At 39.2% G+C, this 20,354-nt stretch overlaps 2 protein-coding genes across 3 annotated transcripts; both read right to left on the minus strand.

Moving 5' to 3' along the window:
• Window positions 1-1,180: 1,180 nt before the first annotated feature.
• tusc2b (tumor suppressor 2, mitochondrial calcium regulator b) lies at window positions 1,181-5,544 on the minus strand. Of its 2 annotated transcripts, none has more exons than XM_085777308.1 (4): window positions 5,400-5,544; window positions 4,338-4,582; window positions 2,081-2,201; window positions 1,181-1,982 (listed from the first exon to the last, which is right to left on the minus strand). In XM_085777308.1, exons 2-4 carry the CDS (start codon window positions 4,484-4,486, stop codon window positions 1,917-1,919), a joined length of 336 nt encoding a protein of 111 aa, XP_085633434.1. In that variant the 5' UTR covers window positions 4,487-4,582; window positions 5,400-5,544; the 3' UTR covers window positions 1,181-1,916. The 2 variants fall into 2 exon arrangements, with proteins under 2 accessions (XP_085633434.1, XP_085633433.1); XM_085777307.1 differs by having other exon boundaries at window positions 5,396-5,544.
• A 1,632-nt stretch (window positions 5,545-7,176) lies between these two features.
• Window positions 7,177-16,085, minus strand: rassf1 (Ras association domain family member 1). Its single transcript, XM_085777309.1, has 7 exons — window positions 15,993-16,085; window positions 13,225-13,718; window positions 11,070-11,194; window positions 9,078-9,182; window positions 8,120-8,408; window positions 7,798-7,913; window positions 7,177-7,698 (listed from the first exon to the last, which is right to left on the minus strand). Exons 2-7 carry the CDS (start codon window positions 13,517-13,519, stop codon window positions 7,549-7,551), a joined length of 1,080 nt encoding a protein of 359 aa, XP_085633435.1. The 5' UTR covers window positions 13,520-13,718; window positions 15,993-16,085; the 3' UTR covers window positions 7,177-7,548.
• Window positions 16,086-20,354: the final 4,269 nt, after the last annotated feature.

Genomic DNA, 20,354 nt, shown 5'->3' on the forward strand with positions numbered 1-20,354 from the left:
CCACATGGACGAACAGGTCCTGTTGGTTCATTTTAGTGTTCGCAACCTTTGATGAAAGGCTGAGTTATCTTTTGTTACAAAAGACTATTTGACAAATGAGATTCTTATATAAAAGGCTCGGGCTGGAAAATTACATCTCTGATGAAAAAATACTTCCTGCAAAAACTTCACTCTCCTTGCACTCCAGTTAGGACCACAAACTTGACCTACTTGACTTCACAGTGATAAAACTCCAGAAGTACCATTAATGTAGGCTACAGAGAAGTCATTTTATCAAAAACATTAGCCCACACCCTTAAAAGAAACCTTTAAAATGCAGCTCGAAAAAATGGCATCTCTAGACATTCCAGTGTCTGTGTGTCAGTCTGTCTGTTGAATTCCAACAGGAGCACAACCCATTCTACCTAATGAGGCACTGATTAGGTGATCACCTGAATAAAATCATATATAATGAGGAAGCGTATTAAAACCAGTGCTGTGATTAAAAATCATTACAGTTATTACACCAATGTTGCCTTCCGAACTCCTCATAAGTTAAAAAAAAATAGTGTTGTGTTTAAAAATGAATTATGAACTTGTTTTCTTTGCATCTCTGCATCTTTTTGTTATTTTAACCAGTTGTCATATTCTGCAAATAAGTGCTACATTTTTATGTCAAATTTGTAAAAATTGTTGTCAGTAGTTAATAGAATAATACAAACATGTTCATTTTTCACACATACCTATAAATAGTAAAATGAGAAAAACTGATCATTTTGAAGTGGTCTCTTGATTTTTGCATTAATGCATTTCAATAAATTGGAATACAACTGTCAGGTTAGTAGTCTTCTCCATGATAGTGGAGCTACTCAACCAGAAGAGACCATTTAAAGGCTCAGGAAACCGGTGTTTGGAGTTAATCAGGTCATTTGAGTGAGACATCATTAGATTACAATAATGAACTCTTTCACTATAATTTTTTGAGATACTGAATTTTAGATTTTCATAAAATGTAACCCATAATCATTACAATTCAAATAAATAAAGACCTGAAATATTTCAGTAGGCCTAATGAATCTATATATGAGTTTCACTATTAAAATGTCTTTTGATTTTATCTTTGAAAGGATATGCATAGTAAAGGCACTTTAACATGCTGTGCAAGGATAATGTATGAATATAAAAGAGGACAATGACACAGTTGAGCATTTCAAATTGTAATTAAAAAACAGTTATAATAAATTAAAAGTGAAACATAGTATGCCGAAGCAGCAAAGAAACAAACAGGATCTCTCATCAGACTTGCTGCTGCAGTGTACATGTGTGGCTCTGGGGTCACTGAAGCAAGTCCATCCAAAGTTATAATATGACATTAATACACTTTAGACTTTGTGGGCCACTGATTGTCAACTCCCTCGTCTGTTACCAATAAGCAGATCCTGTTCCATGCATAATAAAGCAAGTCGTTGTGGTGTCAAAAAAAAAAAAAAAAAAAGATAGTGTGCACTGAAACTTTCCTTCTCTACATAATATGACTGTGACAGGAGAAACATCTGGGTACATTCTCCTTGAACTCCTAGAGTTCAGTGAAATACACCAGAAGACAATCTGCGGCAACAAATTCAGTCACATTTCAATCTGTGTGCACACACATTCACACATACATGCACACAGACCATGATCTATAAACTGAGTAGCTTTTGCCGACTTGGCACCCTTCTAGATCCACACTGGTGACCTATCCTGTGTCTGCACACAAGCCAAAAACAGATCACATGCAGAGGCTCAACACACATTGCATTGGCCTGTTCACATAAGGGCATCAACTATGTTGAGAGATCATGTCATTTTGAGAGGTGGTTGGAGCTTCCAGCTGTAGAGGAAGCCACAGGACGGAGTTGACACAGTGGCTAGTCTGAGACACTCCTCAGACATTGTCAGGCTTCACAGAGGACAACTGGGAAATCTACATGGATGCATGGGTAGTCGAGCTTTATAATTCCCTGGAAGGACACAAAAGAGAAATTCAATTAGTCTGAACTATTAATACAGAGAATTGGTGTTAGTGAGTCACGGCTTTGTTTAGATTTGATTTCCTCACCTGAGGTGTTAGGTTTTTGTTAATCCTCTTCAGTTTGGCCTTTTTACGTCCATTTTTTGTCACAATTGTTTCTTCATAGAACTCGTGGGCCAAGTCACCGTCTTCATCAAAGAACAGAGAGCTGCAGCACAGGGAGAAACGTCATTTCTCCATGCATATGTAATATGCATGTAACTGTATATGAATCTTATGCAAAAACTACAGGTTGTTAAATAAATAAAACTTGAATTTGAGGCTTGGGGCTGTTTCAAGACAGAGGTATCTCATACAACATTAATAATGTTTTGGTGCCTGCACTGTATTTGGTATAAATAGACTCAGAGCACCAATATCCAAACCCACAACAAAACAACATGTGACTTCAGCAGGTCCAGCCCACAAGCCTCTGACTGAAAACAAACACAACCATCTGCTAGGTTAGCTCAAGCCTATGGCCCTGTCAGTCAGTCAGCTGTCTTCCTGTTACTAAAACCAACTGGTTTTTAAAGGTTAGGATGTACAGTTAAAGGGATAGTTCAACATTTTGGCCATACAGTCTTAGGAGTAGGTTCATTACCTTTAATTGTCGACGCAAGCTGTTTTTAGATCGGCGGGGCAGAGATGATACACAATCCAACAACTCCAAAACGCTCTTGTGGACAAGTTGGGACCCGCACATTCACCACACCATGAAATACTAATGGAACGTTACAAGACAGAGTTGTTTTTGAGGCAAATGCGTAGCTGGAACTACATTACAGACACAGCTCCTCGGCAGAGTGACTACAAAAGCGCAACTAGTTCCGAGTATTTCCTTCATGTGTCGTAATGTTGCACAATTATACATTATTATTTCATAGCATGGCGAATGTGCAGGTCACAACTTGTCCATGAGAGTGGTTTGAAGTTGAAAACTGAGGAAGAACAGGATCCAAGGCAATTCTTCGCCGATACAAAAATATATAAAAAGCCTTTATTAAGCGGCTAAACCATGGTGGAACAATAAAAGACCTAGTGTTTTGGAGTAGTTGAATTGTGTATTTAGTTTGATGAGGGAAACGTGGAAATACCGCAAGCCTCTGTTGTGTTAGCTGAGCAGCTCACGTCTCCACCCCCCCGATCTAAAAACAGCTTGCACCAACAATGAACCTAATGAAACTACTGCTAAAACTATCCACAAGTTTCCGAACGTCATCTATGGTCAAAACCGGCTTCCGGTTTTGCCGATTTAGTGGAATTGTACGTTTACGTTTCCATGGTTTTCAGTCGTCAATCGTCATAGTTGCGGTAAACGCATGGATCAATTAACGCTGGCTTTTAACACAGATGTCAATTTGTGTGAAATGCACTGTTAAAAGCTGGTTTGATGATCCATGCGTTTTACAGATTTTCATTGAAAAAAAAGAAGAAAAAAAAGAAATCCATGCATTGATCGCGACTACCGAAACCATGGAAACGTAAACATAAAATTCCACCAGAAGAGCAAAACCGGCAAAACAGGCTTACGTTTTTGACGTTCGGAAAAGGGGGATAGGGATTATGGCTATAGGTGAATTTGCCAAAATGTTGAAATATCCCTTTAACTAAAAGGACAGCCAGTATGATCAACTCTGTACAACAGAGCTGTAAAAGAGGGCAGCTATAGCAAGACCCCTGCAGATAGACACACAGTGTGACTGTGTGCACTCACAATGAAAGGGGATAGTGTGTGGACATATCATCATGGAAACCTGCTGATTCAACAGATATCACTAATGTGAGAAATTCTGGATTCTGTTATAATGTACTAAAGGATGGGTCAGAGTCGTCATGTGGTAAAACAGTCAAAATTTGGGGTCCCATCTGAATGTGAAACTGTGATGTGAATATCAACTGCAACAACATAGCTCAATGTTTTGATAGCAGGTTCTTTAAGAATGTCCTTAATTGCTAATGAGCGGATCACATCATCCAATATTATTGAGCCGTCAGCTCTGTAAAGACAGCATACCCATCAGCCTTCTTGATATTGATATTTCAGCCTGATTTTGCTCCTTTTCAGATAATATTCTTTGGTGTGTGTGCTGTAAGTATTTAATGCCACATCTGCAGGAACTGAGCAAAGCCATCACATCAAACAGGAGCTATTCTGAGGAACATTTCAGACTCAGAGGTGACAGGGAAGAAAAAATCTCAGCCTTTAATCTCATGAGAGGAGCAGCAATATTTGTGTTCGAAATTGATGAGAAGAACATTGTGTTAAGATGTGGGGGTACATGATGTTTAGGGCTTTATTTACCTTCGTCTTGTAAACACAAAAGGTGTTGCACCTGGGAAACTTCGAACTCTTGCCAGCGACTGCTCGTTTCCATCTTTGGTTGGATCATCCACACTACCTGAGCCAGAAAAAGGCCAAAATCCTTTGGATTTGGAGCCACTACCACCCATCTTCAGCTGCAGCACATTATTTTCTTGGTCACAGGACTGCCAGTGGTGCTACAGTGTTACTGTACCAGATGAAATGTGACCTACGGAATATAGAATCTGATAATGAAAAAATAAAAAAGACACATGGCTTACAAGGTTAATTTTATGCAACATATCATAATAAAGTGGTTTTCACAAGTGGCTCTCTAATATGGATTCTGTAATGCAGATAAAGGGTTGTTCCAGAACATATTTATGCATGATTTTTCTTTTTATGGACTTCAAAAATGGTACAAGAAAATAAATGGGCTATTACACCACTTTTTATCAATGTAAAAAAAAAAAAAAAAAGCCACTGAGTGTATCTTTAGCCCTTTTCTAAATGTTACCTTGCTAATATGATAAACCACAGAGGTCACACCACAGACTCACAGGTTGGATTACATACAACATAATATACTGTACATTTATATGTCTTCTGTCTCTCCGTAGCAGGCCAGTGGCATGTCAGCACAACCAGACAATGTAGCCTTATTTGACACAGATGTGCCAATGTCTCGTACCTGACCACCCCTCGATAAACACGATGAATTAATGTCTAATAACTGTGAAAGCCCTGACAAACATTACTCAGCTCTTCTTCAGTCTGCAGGGCTCGTCAACAGCAGGTTATCTGGAGAGGGGCAGCTAATGTAGCTAGCTAACCTTGAACGGAGAGACATGTCCCCACATTAGTCGCTGTTATGTCACTTTATGTCCTGGCTGCTAACATTAACCATTGGATAAAGATAATTAGCCTCTTGTTACTAGCATTAGCCAGTTCAATATGTTTCTCTCTGCTTTACCAAATACCGTGTGACGTTGCCAGCAGCTAACGTTTAACTATTTCAGTAACCCGCGTTTATCGCCGCAGCCTGGCTGGAAACTTACCTACAGTGGTCCTGTCACAGTCCAGTATTTCTCTTTGATGAATTTGTCTTGGTTGGTTTGCTAAATGTGGTCTAGCTAAGACCCCATAACACACTCGAGGCTACGCTAGCTGTTTGTGCTAAGTGACGCTGCTCGGTAGTCTTCCTCTGCTCGTCCCCGTCGGTTTGTAAGGAAACATCAGAGTCAGCTGTCGCCACCTGAAGGACGGGAGTGTCCAACAGGATCAGTATAAAATGAAGGTCAGCTAAAACTGGAGTGCCAAGAGGGCCCATTTATTAAAATAGAATAATATAAGAATTCATAATAGTGCATCAGCACAGTGTAACCTATGGTTTACTTTTCTTCCATAGCTTACACAGTAGGCTAATTGCCTGCTTACGGCAATGGTGGTTGGTGATATCCAAGAATTTCAAATTGTAGAACAATGGGCTTTATGCACAGCTCCACTACTTCCTGAAATAAGCCAGCCCCTTTATTTCCTGTCTTACATTATTGGACCAACTGATTAATCCAGGTGTGCCTGACCATTGTTGTGAGGTCAGACACACTTGGATTAATCAGTTGGTCCAATAATGTACGACAGGAAATAAAGGATTATTTCAGGAAGTAGTGGAGCTGTGCATAAAGCCCACGCACGCACACTGGTTTGAAGTTAAGTGTCCCCTATGATGATGTTTGCATGCTCAGACAAGCATCTTCTTCATTTCACATATTGAAACCTTAAACAATTTCTCTGTTAGTTCTGTGACAGATCTATTGCACAAAACTATGTGAAACATTTGTGCATCTGTCAATAACGAGGTCATTGTACTGTAAACTTCCTTCTGTACTTATTCTCGCAGAGGCCTGATTTATGCTCTTCATGATGACAGCGACTTCGTGATCATTGCTTTGGGGGTGGATCCTTCAGTCTTATTGCCCAGGGCACAGGAAAAGTGTTAATCCGGCCCTCCTAATGTTGCAACACACTGTATCTCTGATTGGCTTTTTGTCTCTGAATCAAATTAGGTCTTTACATTGTATTAATGACAAGGTGTGGTGTACTATGTTCATAATGCCTCTTCTGCAGGCTAGCTGTTAGTCTTGCCATTGCCAAGCTGCGTAAATCACAGATGGTACCATTAGTTCATCTGCCTAGTAAGAAATAGCTACACAGTGGCAAGTGGTGATATTATAACCAGAATTAATAATAAGCATTAGTCCTGTCAGAATAAACGTTATGTTAATCACCACAATGGATTAACAACTAAATAAAATAATAATATTGAGATGAGGTACTGTAACAAACAGTATAGTAATTGATTGCTGTAATTTCGCTGTAGTGCGATAAAGGCTGATTCTGATTCTGATAGCAATGCCAAAATAAAGAGGTAAATGAGCCTTCTCCTTTTATCAAAGTTACTGATTTTGCACTTTCCCCCGCATTAGGACACATATGTTTAGCTACACTGACTTGTATGGACACAATGTTTAACTCAAAGTTACACCCTTGGTTCCAACTGCACATGCAGGTCCATAAAGACCTAACTTTCAAGTTAAGCTCATTCAAAGATATGTAGAGTCCCGAGTCAACATACTCTTGGTCATGATCCAAATTTGTACTAAAATTTAAAATGATAACAACAACAACAACAACAACAACAAATGGCCCATGATTTATTATTAGGCTATCATCATCAGTTCATTGGTAATTATAATAAAACACAGTGTTTCACATTTGTATTTATCCAGACCCATTTCACAGATTCATTAAAGTGCCAACATTTTTAAAACAGTTTCAAAAAAGATGAGTGAAACTAAATGTCACATAAAATGACCTGAAGATAAACCAGATAAATTATTGCAGAAAAACAAATGTGTCTTTTATATATCTATAAATAAACTAAACAAGCAGCATGTTTTTTTTAAAAGAAATAACTACAATGAATAAAGATCATGGTAATGTTTTGTTTTTTTAATCCATTCATAATAACGGCCAAAGTAGCAGGCAGCGCTTTTTACATTAAAAATAACAGCAGCTGCTTCTTAAACAACCATTATTTATAATAATGCCATCGTCTAAACACTTTTCTTCCCTTATACACTGCTGTGAACTTGACCCATATTGACCCATGATTCTTCATTATGTTTAAGATAAGGTGCATCACTGGGGGTCAACCAGGTGTAGTAATCCTCGCCATGGCCTGCTTCATCTTGTCCCTGGCAAGAGCATAGCGCTTCACAATCTGCCGGACGTGCTCCTCCTCCTCACGCTGCAGGATCCGCAAAAAGTTGCACAACTCAGGAAAGCTAAATGCATCCCACTGTGGAGGAGAGGTGTTTCACATTAAGATCAATTATGTGTATATCACAGAATATAAGGATTATCATATAATCATTCAAAGAGGGAAATGGAAACTTACATTGACCTCTCCAGTTTCATTTTCCTTCAGAACCAGACTCAGGACTTTTTCACTGGGGCCAGCACACAAGCGTAAGTAGAGTGGACATTCATCATCAGACAGTTTACGCATGTACACTAAGTAAAAGAATTTTAAAAATAAGCAGCGTTAAACACCTTACAGCACTGTTTTGTTTGACTGTACACACACAGTATTAGGAATGCTACCTTAGTTTAGTTTAGTTTAGTTTATTATTACGGGACAGTGTACAATACCATTAATCAAGAACAGAGAAGAGATGGTTGTACCAGATTTAGCCACTAGGGCTAACCTACCTACCTACCTTGACTTTGTCTCTCGCTGCGTTCAAACAGGGCAAACTTGGCCGGGTTGTCCACCACAGTGAACTTGTTGAGCAGCGCCTGGATGACCTCCCGTACCCGTGTTTGGGAGCTTATGTGCAGGTGTTTTGCGGTATCTTTAGGGAGGTAGAAAGATGTCCGCCGCTTCATCCGTCTGCCTGGCTGAACATCCTCTGGTGTCGAGGAAAGGCTCTGAGGGGGAGGTAGGGAAATCGGTCGAACCAACTGAAAGTGGACCTTGATGAAACCAGTATAGAACCCGTCTTTATTCTGCAAAGTTAACAGACATGCGGCATTAAAAGGGGGGTGAAGTGCATTTCATTTCATGCATTATAACCATAGATTGTAAACTATTACAACATCAGTTAAAGGTATAGTTCAACAATTTTGGCAAATTGCCCCATTGCCATAATCCCTATAGTTTTAGGAGTAGGTTCAGAGCCGAGCTGCGAGCTGCTCAGAGTTACGCTAGGCTAATGGGATTTCTTGGTTTCTCTCATCAAACTCCCCAAAAACTCCAAAATGTTCTCGTGGACAAGTTGTGACCTGCACATTCACCACGCTATGAGATAATAACGGAACGGTACGAGACAGAGTTGTTTTCGAGGCAAATGCAGAGACTGCTTGCCGAAAAACTGCTCCCGACGGGAACGCGCATCAGCGGTTTTGCATGAATTTACCTTGAAAACAACTCTGTCTCGTAACGTTCCGTTATTATCGCATAGCGTGGTGAATGTGCAGTGAAACCTAGAAATCCCATTAGCCTCTGTAGCGTAGCTCTGAGCAGCTTGCGGCTCTGCTCCGCCGTTCCAAAAATAGCTTGCACCGACAATTAAAGGTAACAAACCTACTCCTAAAACTATAGGGATTATGGCAATGGGCCAATCTGAAAAATTGTTGAACTATCCATTTAAAATATACGCATTTTTAGTCACTCACAACCATCATGTAGAGATTGCTGTTGATCCGAGCATTATACTCCTTAACCTTCTGTTGAATCTCTCCAACACTTAGCTTCTGTTTTCCCAAATCTGTCTGTTCATCCTGGAAAGTAAAGAAAAGGAGCAGTGCAGCAGACAGCTAGGCTTTACTAATGAGCTTTAAGCATGAAGAGAAAGTGACAGAACGGAAATAAAAATAAAAATAAAACCAAGCTCTTCATACATAATATCAATATTAAGCTTTGTAGGATATAGTGACACCAAACAGAAGATATTAACTCCTGGGTTAAGCCTCACCGCTGACCCTCTGACCTTGTGAAAGAATGATGTAGATGCAGTAAAGTACAGTTCCAGCTCTGAACCACTGTCCTCCTGACTGCAGAGCCAGTCACTTCTTGTGCTTCCCCAGGTCATCTCCAGGTTTCAGGTCAGCAAATAGGTGACTTTCAGAGTTTCTGTCATCCCCACTGTCTTAGAATAATCTACAGAAATGTCTCAGCCTGTTTGGAGCAGACTGATTCTACTGACAGCTCTCTGACCTCAGCTCTCCATCCAGACATTTGCTCCTCCCTCACAATAAAACTTCACAAAGACATCTAATGGACCAGCCCACTCCCACTGCCATCTGCTTGGATTATCCTGGCAGTAAAATGTTATGGTGTATAGTGTTGATGTGTAGGTGTAAAAATTCTCCTCACTGATACCGTATTTAATATAGACAGGACAGGTTAGCTTCTGTTATTATTCATTCATATCATTTATCAATGTTCACATCAAGACCGTTCTGTTATGGCCTCCCTGAGAGCTTAAACACATCCAGCAATTTAAGAACTTAATCCTTACACATGTGGCAGTCTGACTGGCTCTCCACTCTCTGTACTCACATGTATCCTGATTTTGTAAGACTACAAGACTACACAAAGGCATTTCTAACCAGAAAGGTGCACGAGGATGATTCAAAAACCATGATTAATAACAATTTGCAACCAACGCATATTAAAACATTAAAAACACACACACACACACACACACACACACACAGTTAAGCAAACGTTAAATGAGATGATAAGTTGTCCATCAACAGTCAGTTTTTAGTTAAAGGGCAGCTGTTATATTATGAAGTTGTTAAGTTGCCGCCTCCCCTCGGCTTTCTCCTGAATGACTCTCTGTGTAGATGCCTTGACAATGAAGAGGTAATAAAACCAGTATCTTTGAGGACATATGCTACCCTGACACCCACATCTGTTCTGACCTGCCCAGCTGCACATGGACACAGACAATCTGAATGATTTCTTTCTGAAATATATATTTTTTGTGTTGTTGGGTGATTCAAACTACATGATTCTTAAGATGAGGTGACCTAATATCACTGAGTACTTGTATTTTTCTAGACTTGACTATCTATTTCTCTTTTTCTTCTTTTGAAAACATACATATACAAATGAGAAATATATATGACCATATGTGGCTAATATTGCTCCATATTATCATATACAGTACTATATAATTATTTATTATATTATCATTATTATATTTATGATAGTAAGGTGTATCTATATACAAATGTATATCTATAACATAAATATATCTCTCATAAAGTATCAGCCATAAATTATTTCAGTTGTGTTAAATGGATAAATTTATGTACATAAATGTAAGTATAACTTTGATGTTTCTGTCTTTGGGGAACCTGCATAATTTATTACTGATTAATGGAGTGGGATTAAATAAGCATTGCTTCTTCTAACTTCTTTTCGAAAATGAATAAAATAACAACATTCTACGTACAAACCTGTGCCTTATTTTGCTTACATTTTAAATATAATAAATTCAATTCAATTAAAAAAAAACAACTACAATTTCAATGCACTTTTCTTGGTAAATAATCAGTAAAATATGCTATTTTTTTCAATGTGAAACAATCTAAGAAAGACAGTTACTGCTTAAAAGGACAATAGATAGAAAATCTGACAGTAGTTGTGTTCCTCACCACATTTGTGTCTGTTTCAATGGAGTCGACAGACAAATCAGCCTGGTTTGTTAACAAAGTTACATCTGTGCTGCAGTCCAGCTGGATGAACGGTCGACAGCGGTGGTGACAAGTGTAACTGCAGACTGAGAGAGAGAGAGAGAGAGAGAGAGAGAGAGATCATTAGAGGGTGCTTTTGCAGGCTCAGTTATGCTTTGGCTGGTGGTCAACTCTTGTGGTGTTGAACCCTCTGCTCAGGATTTGGTTCAGTAATCTGTCTCTGTGCAGAAAAGTGTCAGCCAAATCACACTAACCTAGATCCATTATGTTATGTAAGCAACGTACCAACATCTTTACCATAAGTTAATCACCTGTCACCTTATCACCTTATCACCTGTTACATTTGCCACAAAAGTTGATTCTTTTGTTGAACTGGTTCCTCAATATGCCTAAGGTCATACAGAGAAACAAAGACATCCCCAGGTGCTATCTGTACCAGCACGCAGTTAAAACATGAAGTCTGCCAGACCTTCCTTTCCTTAGATAAAGGTTCTCATGACTGGAAAACATAACATGAGCATCCTGCATTCTGGTGAGACTGGGAATTGGAAAGTGAAGACTATCTCAGAGCTTTGGAAGGACATGGGGTTACAAAGCTGATATATAGTACTTTAATGTAAAGATATGTCTCACTATTTCTCATAAGGTTAATGCTCTTGTCGCAATTTCAGCTACTTCTTAAAAGGTTAATGACTTAATAGATATTTTCTTTACTAAACAACGGATGATTCACACTGTCTGTTATTAGTTGCATCGGCAAGAATGGCTTGACACTATGTAGGTTGTCATCCCATCTCATGCAATGCAGATTTAGTGGCTGGTTGCCTGATTTTTCTTTTTAGGTCAATGCCTGCAGTCAAAAACATGTTTATCATGTACACACCAAACTAAATAAGGTTTGTGTTATTCTATAGTCTTCATATCAAAATGATATGGAGACTATCAAATGAAAAAGGCCCAAAACAATAAGGTGTTACACTGTTAGTCCACCTATCAGTGTTTTCCAGCTTCCCCACCCTGTGTGTGACTTTGATTTTTGGATGGAGCTCTGTGGCACAAAGTAACATGCTATCTCAGGATTTGGTTACACAGACAATACTCTTAAAGGGATAGTTCAACATTTTGGCAAATTCGCATAAGGGTAGGTTTATTACCTTTAATTGTCGGTGCATGTTGTTTTGACATCCGCGGGGCAGAGACGCGAGCTGCTCACGTAATGGTACGTAGTCCCCTGTCCCTCATCAAACTCATCAAATACACAATCCAACAACTCCAACACGCTCTTGTCACCTTTACATTCACCACGTTATGAAATAATAATGGAAAGTTACGAGACAGAGTTGTTTTCAAGGCAAATGCAGAGACTGCTTGCCGAAAAACTGCCCCTGACGGCAAGATACATCAGCGGTTTTGCATTATTTTACCTTGAAAACAACTCTGTCTCGTAAAGTTCCATTATTATCTCATAGCGTGGTGAATGTGCAGTTGCTGGATTGTGTATTAGATGAGTTTGATGAGGGAAACCAAGAAATCCCATGAGCCTCCGTAGCGTAGCTCTGAGCAGCTCGTGAATGGCTCTGCTCCGCCGTTCTAAAAACAGCTTGCACCGACAATTAAAGCAGAAGTAAGCGGAATATTTGTGTTAATAGAAGTCTTAAATAGTTATATCTTCAGACAGCAATCACTTATATCGAGTGTTTGGTCTGAAACACGGGTCTGTCAGTCACTGTGCTCTGCTGTAAACCAAGGAGAAAACTTTCCTTGTATCCTACGTACAACCTTTATCCAATGAGGAGAGAGAACGGCATAAATGGGCGGTCCTCTCTGTGTGTGCAGCCAAGGGATGCGCGTGAATGTGGTGACGTAGGGACGAGGACCAATAGATCCATGACAAGGGCGGGGACTGCTAACTCCATCGGCTGACAAGAAGTTAGCCAAAACGACCGGATCGCTTACTGCTGCTTTAAAGGTAACGAACCTACTCCTAAAACTATAGGGATTATGGCAATGGGCCAATTTGCCAAAATGTTGAACTATCCCTTTAATGATGACAAAAATATAGAATATCTCATCCTTTAAAAAAGTTCAAATAGATTCATATGCAGAGGGTACTCACTGGTGCAGCGTAAACTTTGCTTATAAAGACCCCAGATGAATTCTCCACACAGGTCACACCAGGTGAGATGAGTGTATCCATAGGGTCGGAAGTCATGACCCAGCCCGGCCTCTCCTGTCTGACAGACAGCTGCCTCGATGCTGACGCTGTCTCCGACCAGACGGACGATGTGGAAGGAGCAGGGCACGCCGGGGTTCACGGGTGGAGGGGCGGTGCGGCCTGCGGCGGGGGGAGCCAGCTCGATGGGATCGCTCACACTGAGGTCCTGCAGCTCGATCAGCTCACATTTAGACATCCTGACTTTGATACAGACACTGACATGTCAAGTCAGAACCTGCTGTCCGTGAGTGAGCATGGGGCATACATCCAGCTCTGAGAGGAAACAGCATTAATCTTCACACCTTTGTATTCCTACAGTGTGATTGTTAGGTGGGTTTAATTCAGTCCATTTCCAGCTTTGTGCGCTCCGCAGCAGAACAGGCAGCCACACAATCCTGCAAGACAGTGAAATCACAGTAAACTCAAAATCTGAACCACTTCAGTTCAGTATCGACTCATGCAATATAAATTCATTCAAAACCAAAGTCTGTACTGTATAATGCCGTGGGGCTTTACAAATGGAAAAACAAAAGATTATCCTTTGTTATCTGATACCAGGATTCATATGATTATGATAAAATGTAGGGCAAGATGACAGATGACAGATGACATCCCCGGACAGCTCATAGCCTACAGTAATATTGACAGAAAAAATAAAACTGTCTATTTTAGATAAAACTCTGTCAGCAAAAAGTGGGTCACTATCATTTCATTCATAAAACTCAGAAAGCAGTAAAGTAACTTCAATGAGAAACATACAGCATCTACAGGTGGTGGAATGGTACTGTATGGTGCACAGGTTTATTTTAGTATTTCCATTTTATGCTACACATTTCCTCCTTTATATATTATACACCTATAGTCAACTTGCAGATTAAAATCACAAACATATGACCGCCCTACAAAATATGAAACATTTTTGAAGACTATAGTGTACAAAATAATTTTTAAAAAGAATTTAACAAATAAAGCATAATGCTAATTGCTGACTTAACAAATGCCAAATACAATATCAATAAAATATTTAATAGAAGCAGTGACAATTGTTGTTGGTAATACTTTCATGTCTGATACTTTATTGTTTGGTTATATATCAACATGAGAAAAATGATTAGGAAAGGTCTTTTTGTAAACTAATATTGACAAATGAACTGTGATAATTACCATCATATTATAAGTGATAGCAGTTTCCAGGACTTGTGGATCTTGTTTATCTAGTTGCCCATTCTCTAACCATCCAAATCAACCTTATGTGCATGTCTTTGGACTCCACCCAGGATTGAACCCAGAGCCCTAACCACTACGCCACCGTGTCGCCCCCGTTAAGGAAATGTTTCATTATGTAGGGGCAGACCAAGGATGGTTGTAACAAAGGGACGGTTGTAACAGCATCACTTTCACCAACAAGGGAAAACATTAGAGTTATGTGATCAATATCATGTGTACCCACTTACTCCCTGACATTACATGTGAATTTGCATGGCTGTGTCAATAAGTGTGTAGGTTTTACAGCCAAAAACAATGGCTGACAGGGCTGGGGATGGTTGAAACACCTTTTATCTTTGTTGTTTTATTAAGTGTCACCATCTTTCCTGGAATTATATGGACTATGAGCAGCTTCTGACTTCCTGCTGAAGGTTTCCATTCATACATGTACACCATTCATTGGTATTATCAGAATTGTTCTTTAAGACAGCTTTCTAATGTTAGGATCCACACCACTGTTCTTCATTTAACCATCAGTGATGAGTTCTTTTTGTTCATACTGAACCATAAGATGCTTTAGTGTTGAAACATGCACAATAAACTTACATAGATGCATGTTTTGTGGTGTGTCTCAGTTTTTAGTTTTCAGTCTCACTGTTACAATTGACCCCAGGTTGTGTTACAACCTACCCTTGTAACAGTGGAACTCCTTTCATTTGACATCAAATAGTGAATTCTGTGATATAGCTGGAGAAGTTTAGGGCACTGCTGTTTGTAGTGGACAAATGAGGGGATTTTGTGTCATAATTTTCTCTCTCCTCCACCCTACCCTCACTGATGACATATTAATTTGCCAAATTAACAAAGTCAGAGATGTTTGATTGACTGAAATATTGTTACATTAACATTTTCTATTGTGAATAGTTATGGCCACAGGAATCTTACAGTGTACATTTGAAAAGTGACGTGACAGCCATAACTGATCTTTGCTATAAGTAAATCACGTAAATCACAGGGCTGATAGACTCACTGTCTGTGTCAACTCAACTCAGTTTATCTGGGGCGTCCAGAATAAGAGTAAAATATCCACAGGTGCATGGGAAACTTAGTTTCATTAGTTTTCTATAGAACTGCATTGTGACTTGAATATGAACAACCCGCCGCTCTTCCTGCCAAGTGGGTCACCGCACGGTGCAGTTGTTCCCACAGGGCAACAAGAGCACATTGTACTGAGGACCATCCATGCATATTCTGCCGGTCCTGTCATTTCCGTGCTAAACTTGACTTTTATGCGTTGAGAAGAGTTGAAATGATTCTTTATGCGGTGCAAGCAGCAGCTCCAGTCTGGGACGGGACTGTCCGGTTTAATCCAGCGGTCCGACACCGGGCGACAAACTCGTTTGACAGTGACACGAACCCGAAGCTTCGCGTTAGTGACGGACAAGCCGTTAAAATGATCTTACCTCGTTCAGTGGAGCAGCGGTGTGAGGGAGACAGTCTGTTTGCAGAGGGGTCGCAGGTTGACGCTGAGTTTACATAGAACCATCTCTCGCCAGACGCACGCACTTGTGTTTGCGCATGCACAATGAGAGTGCGGGATTACCGTCTAATCCCCTACGAGTATTAAACCATCCTGAGAGGCACCATGGGAGGAATCCCTGCTTTTACACACAAGAAACACACTGCATGAGACTGCCATGGAAACTGTGATCACACATGATAACTATAGCTTTGTTCTAACAAATGATGTCCTGCAATGCTTTGCAGAGCATAAAAAAAGGGGGAAAAAAAGATTATTATTAAAAAAAAAAAAATCATGCAGGTTGTAAACATCCCATAGTTTGATGTTTCCTCTTTGATTAATGGGTCATTTGTTCATTGCATTCTTTTGTTTGACCTGGCTGCAGGACAGACATCATTTGTGAACAATAAAGTTAAAGTTGGGAGCTGAAGTGGATAAATTATCAATTTATAATAATAACAACAACAACAACAACAACAACAACAACAACAACAATAATACTAATACTAATAATAATAAATTGTAGTTCAATAAAGGTAGAGAATAGCTTATAGGGTTTCAGACATTTGTAAAAAAAAAAAAGAAAAAAAAGGGAGTTAAATATATAGCATATAATACACAGTGATCACCCAGTACATGCAATAGGTGAGGGAGAACTTCTTAACCTCTTAAGACCCGAGCTCTGGTTTGGTGTGCATTTTTTTATTTCTCATTGCTACTTGGGCTTATTGGGACCTGATAAGTATAAAAACTTAGCATCATCTTTTGACATGATGTCGTTTTTGAGAAAAATGATGTCCACATACGTGGACTTGCGGTCTGAACTTCCATAGAATAACTACTATGTCCCTATTGTGTAATAAGGTGCAAAACTCTATATTTCCAACCTGCACACAGCAGTGTTTGTCCTGACTGCTTTTGCATTTATTCAGACTGCAATGCAGAAATAAACATGTTTTGGAACATATTTTGATTAAAAGACTGCAAAAACACGATTATATTCACAGTGCCCCTTTCAGCACAATTGCATCCACAATATGGCTCATTTGTGTCCAGTGTCCACTTCATACAGTAATAGCTCATCATTGTGTCCACCAAGTCCACGGAGACGTGGACACTGGTCAGTGGAATGGGGTCCTCATCCCCACTACTGTTCTCATGAATGCTGCTCAGCTCATGTGGTGGGGGGTGATAATTAGCATCCCCCACAGGATAATCAATGCCAAACAAATCTTCCACCTCTAAATTGTCTACAACAATTGTCCCCAATATCCACTTTTTTCTTGATAAAGAAATACACTCCAGAAATAAAATTATGAGGAAAAATCTAATAAAAACCCATGTAGATTTATTTCTAAACGATGCATTTCTGTTTCTGCTGTTATAAACTATTGTTTTCTACCTAAATTTCCCCAAACTGCATTTTCATACTAACATTTTGTTACTAACAAATATGCTAAGATACATTTTAGCATTTTAGTCCCTCTGTCCATATTCGTGGACATCATGTTTAGCAGCATAGTACAACGTTACTGTTACAAACCTTTGTAAAATTTGCATGCCAGGACATACATAAAACACTTTTATGAATATCTGAACAAGAATCAGCCATGAAATTTGACATAAGCAGTGGCTAAATGTAAGAATTTTAGTAGAATATTGCAACATGACATTAGACACACATCACACAGCAGAAGGTGGTCCACATTGCAGATCTGGGCTCTATAGCTCTAGGAGATGGAATAACCTGGAGAAATTACAGAAGGAGAGGGAGAGACAGAGAGAGGCAGTTCATGTGCTTGGGAGAGGGAAACAAAAGGTTAGGATGATGCAGTGATCTCTTGATAGTAATCCCATCAGCAGTACAATCTGACCTATCAACGACGAGGCAAACTGCCCACTCACCGGAGGTAGCATGATAACAGGTACTAAGCCTGAGCTGCAGAAACTTTGGGCTAATTAAAGGATCAGGCATAAAAATGTGTTTCAAGTTTTGATTTGAAGGACTGAATGGAGTGAGCAGGAAGGAGTAAAGGAGCCTGGTAGCAAAATGCTCTGATGCTTTTTTTAACTCAAGGACAAGGAACAGACAAGAGACCTAAATACTGAGAATGAAGAGCACGAGATGGAATATCAGGTTTAATCTGATCAGCCAGGTAGGAGGGAGCATGTCCATTTTTTATTCTGTATACATCTATGTCCCGTCTGGTCGTCCTGGGTGAGGGATCCAGGAAGAATAGCCGATGCTGTTGCAGGTGCTAATGGGGATCCTAATAAAGAAAAGAAAGAAAAGGATCCCTCCTCTGTCTCTCACCCTGAGGTTTTCCTGTTTTTTCTTGGGAGTTTTCCTGAGTGGATGTGAGGGTCTGAGGGCAGAGGATGTTGTTGTGAGGGCTATGGGCTATGCAAGTAAACTTGCCCTATTTTTCCATCAAAAGCACCTGAAAGTCTGATCTGACATGAACAGGAAGCCAGTGAAGAGAAGCTGGAATTGATGTAATACCTTATTTTACGTAACCTTTATTTAAACAGGTGAGTCATTGAGAAAACATATATTATTTACAGTGGTGATGGTCAAACTTACTAGGCTTGGTCTAGAGTTGTTGCATTTTCAACCTTTCACTTTTTCAAGCATGTGACAGAAAACAAAACAGTAATCAAGTCTATATGAACAAAGACATGAATTAGGATTTCTGTGTCCATCATAGACAGAAAAAAAAACGATTCCTTGCTATCTTATAATAATTAATAATACAGAAAGAAAATCAGCAAGAGAGGGAGTACCACCTGTCAGATAAGTAGGACTTAATCCCATTGAGGGCCAAGCCAGAGACACCAAATTTGTATTTCAGTCAGCTAGGAGGATACAGTGATCTATGGGATCAAAAGTTGCACGGTCCAATAAAAGGAGCACAGAGGAGTTTATATCCACAGACAGCAGAAGATCAGGGCAGTCTCAGTGGAGTGAGAATTGGATGGTTCAAAAAGATTGTTAGAGAATAAATGAGATGGAAGCTCACAACACACGACTCTTTCCAATACTTTAGGGAAAAAAGGAAGAGACTGACCACTGACCAATTACTGAGGGACCCTGGATCAAGATAAGGTTTCTTTATGTTTGGGTGTGTATATAGTATATGACACTCCCGATGATCTTATACTATGTTATTATATATTATATTATGCTATATTACACTATGCTACATTATATTATAATGGTCTTGTATTGCCCTATATTATATTACTATAGCTCACACTACCCTGTCACATTATGTTAGATTAAATCATATTGCACATTATATTAGGTAAACCATATCGCACAACATATAATATTATAATGTCTTGTATTCCCCTGTATCACCTTATCTTATCTCGCATTATCTTGTCACATTACATTATCTTAAATTATATGGCACAATAGCATGTGAATAATACATATAATATCTTATTGCAGATTAATGCAAACTATTATTATTTATTCTTTTCTTTCTTTACATTTTATACTTTATATATTATACTCAAATACCATATGTATATAATACCAATCCACCTGCCTCTCATCTTCACACACACACTTATACTACCTAAATATAAATATATCATTGTAACTTCACAACGTTTCCTGTTGTTGTTTGTACTCATGTTGACTGTTTGTATGTTTAGTGTGTGTTGTGGGGTTGTAACGTATTTGTCCCTTATGTCACCTTGTCTATCACTTAACTTCACCAATAAAAAAAATATATAAAAAGATAAAGTTTCTTCAGTAAAGCTTTAACCACTGCTGTTTTAAAACTATTCAGGACAATGCCAGTCACAAATGACAGATGAATTCAGCGCAGGTCAAATGAGAGAAAGGTCACAGGACAATTCTTCCGTCTTTGTTATGAACACTGGAAACTTTTTTGGGTACAGTTATATTTTAAATACATGTTTAAATCTTTAAATTCAGAGTAAAACTATGGTATTGGCTTTCCTCACTCTCACAGCAGTTATGTCAGAAAAGTTGTAGTACAATAGTGTGAAACTGATCTCTGTACTTACATAGCCTACTTATTTACATTCTAATGCTGGACTGCTTTTAAAGATGTATGATTTGGCTCTGGTAGTCTATTTTAGTGGCATCATCTGGGCAACACAATCAATTCGATTTACCAAAACTCATTTCTCAAGTCTAACTCCTCTGGGGTAAATAAAACACACAGGAAACAACACAACCAAAATAAACAGTGGCAGTTGATGTAAAGTGAGAGAGAGGAAGAGAAATGCCCTGAGTGTGTTGTTGTTGTGTGCCCAGTGTGTGGTG

The sequence above is a fragment of the Trachurus japonicus genome, chromosome 5 (genome assembly GCF_045865225.1).
Source record: "Trachurus japonicus isolate A0001 chromosome 5, Traja_1.0".
Classification (NCBI taxonomy): domain Eukaryota; kingdom Metazoa; phylum Chordata; class Actinopteri; order Carangiformes; family Carangidae; genus Trachurus; species Trachurus japonicus.

Coding starts and splice junctions, on each gene's coding strand:
- tusc2b (XM_085777308.1), bottom strand. CDS start 4,486: ATGGGTGGTAGTGGCTCCAAATCCAAAGGATTTTGGCCTTTTTCTGGC. Junction 2,202..4,337: donor TTTGTGTTTACAAGACGAAG/GTAAATAAAGCC, acceptor CCTGTGCTGCAG/CTCTCTGTTCTTTGATGAAG. Junction 1,983..2,080: donor ACAAAAACCTAACACCTCAG/GTGAGGAAATCA, acceptor GTGTCCTTCCAG/GGAATTATAAAGCTCGACTA.
- rassf1 (XM_085777309.1), bottom strand. CDS start 13,519: ATGTCTAAATGTGAGCTGATCGAGCTGCAGGACCTCAGTGTGAGCGAT. Junction 8,409..9,077: donor GCAATCTCTACATGATGGTT/GTGAGTGACTAA, acceptor TTAACTTTGCAG/AATAAAGACGGGTTCTATAC. Junction 7,914..8,119: donor CAGCGAGAGACAAAGTCAAG/GTAGGTAGGTAG, acceptor TCTTTTACTTAG/TGTACATGCGTAAACTGTCT.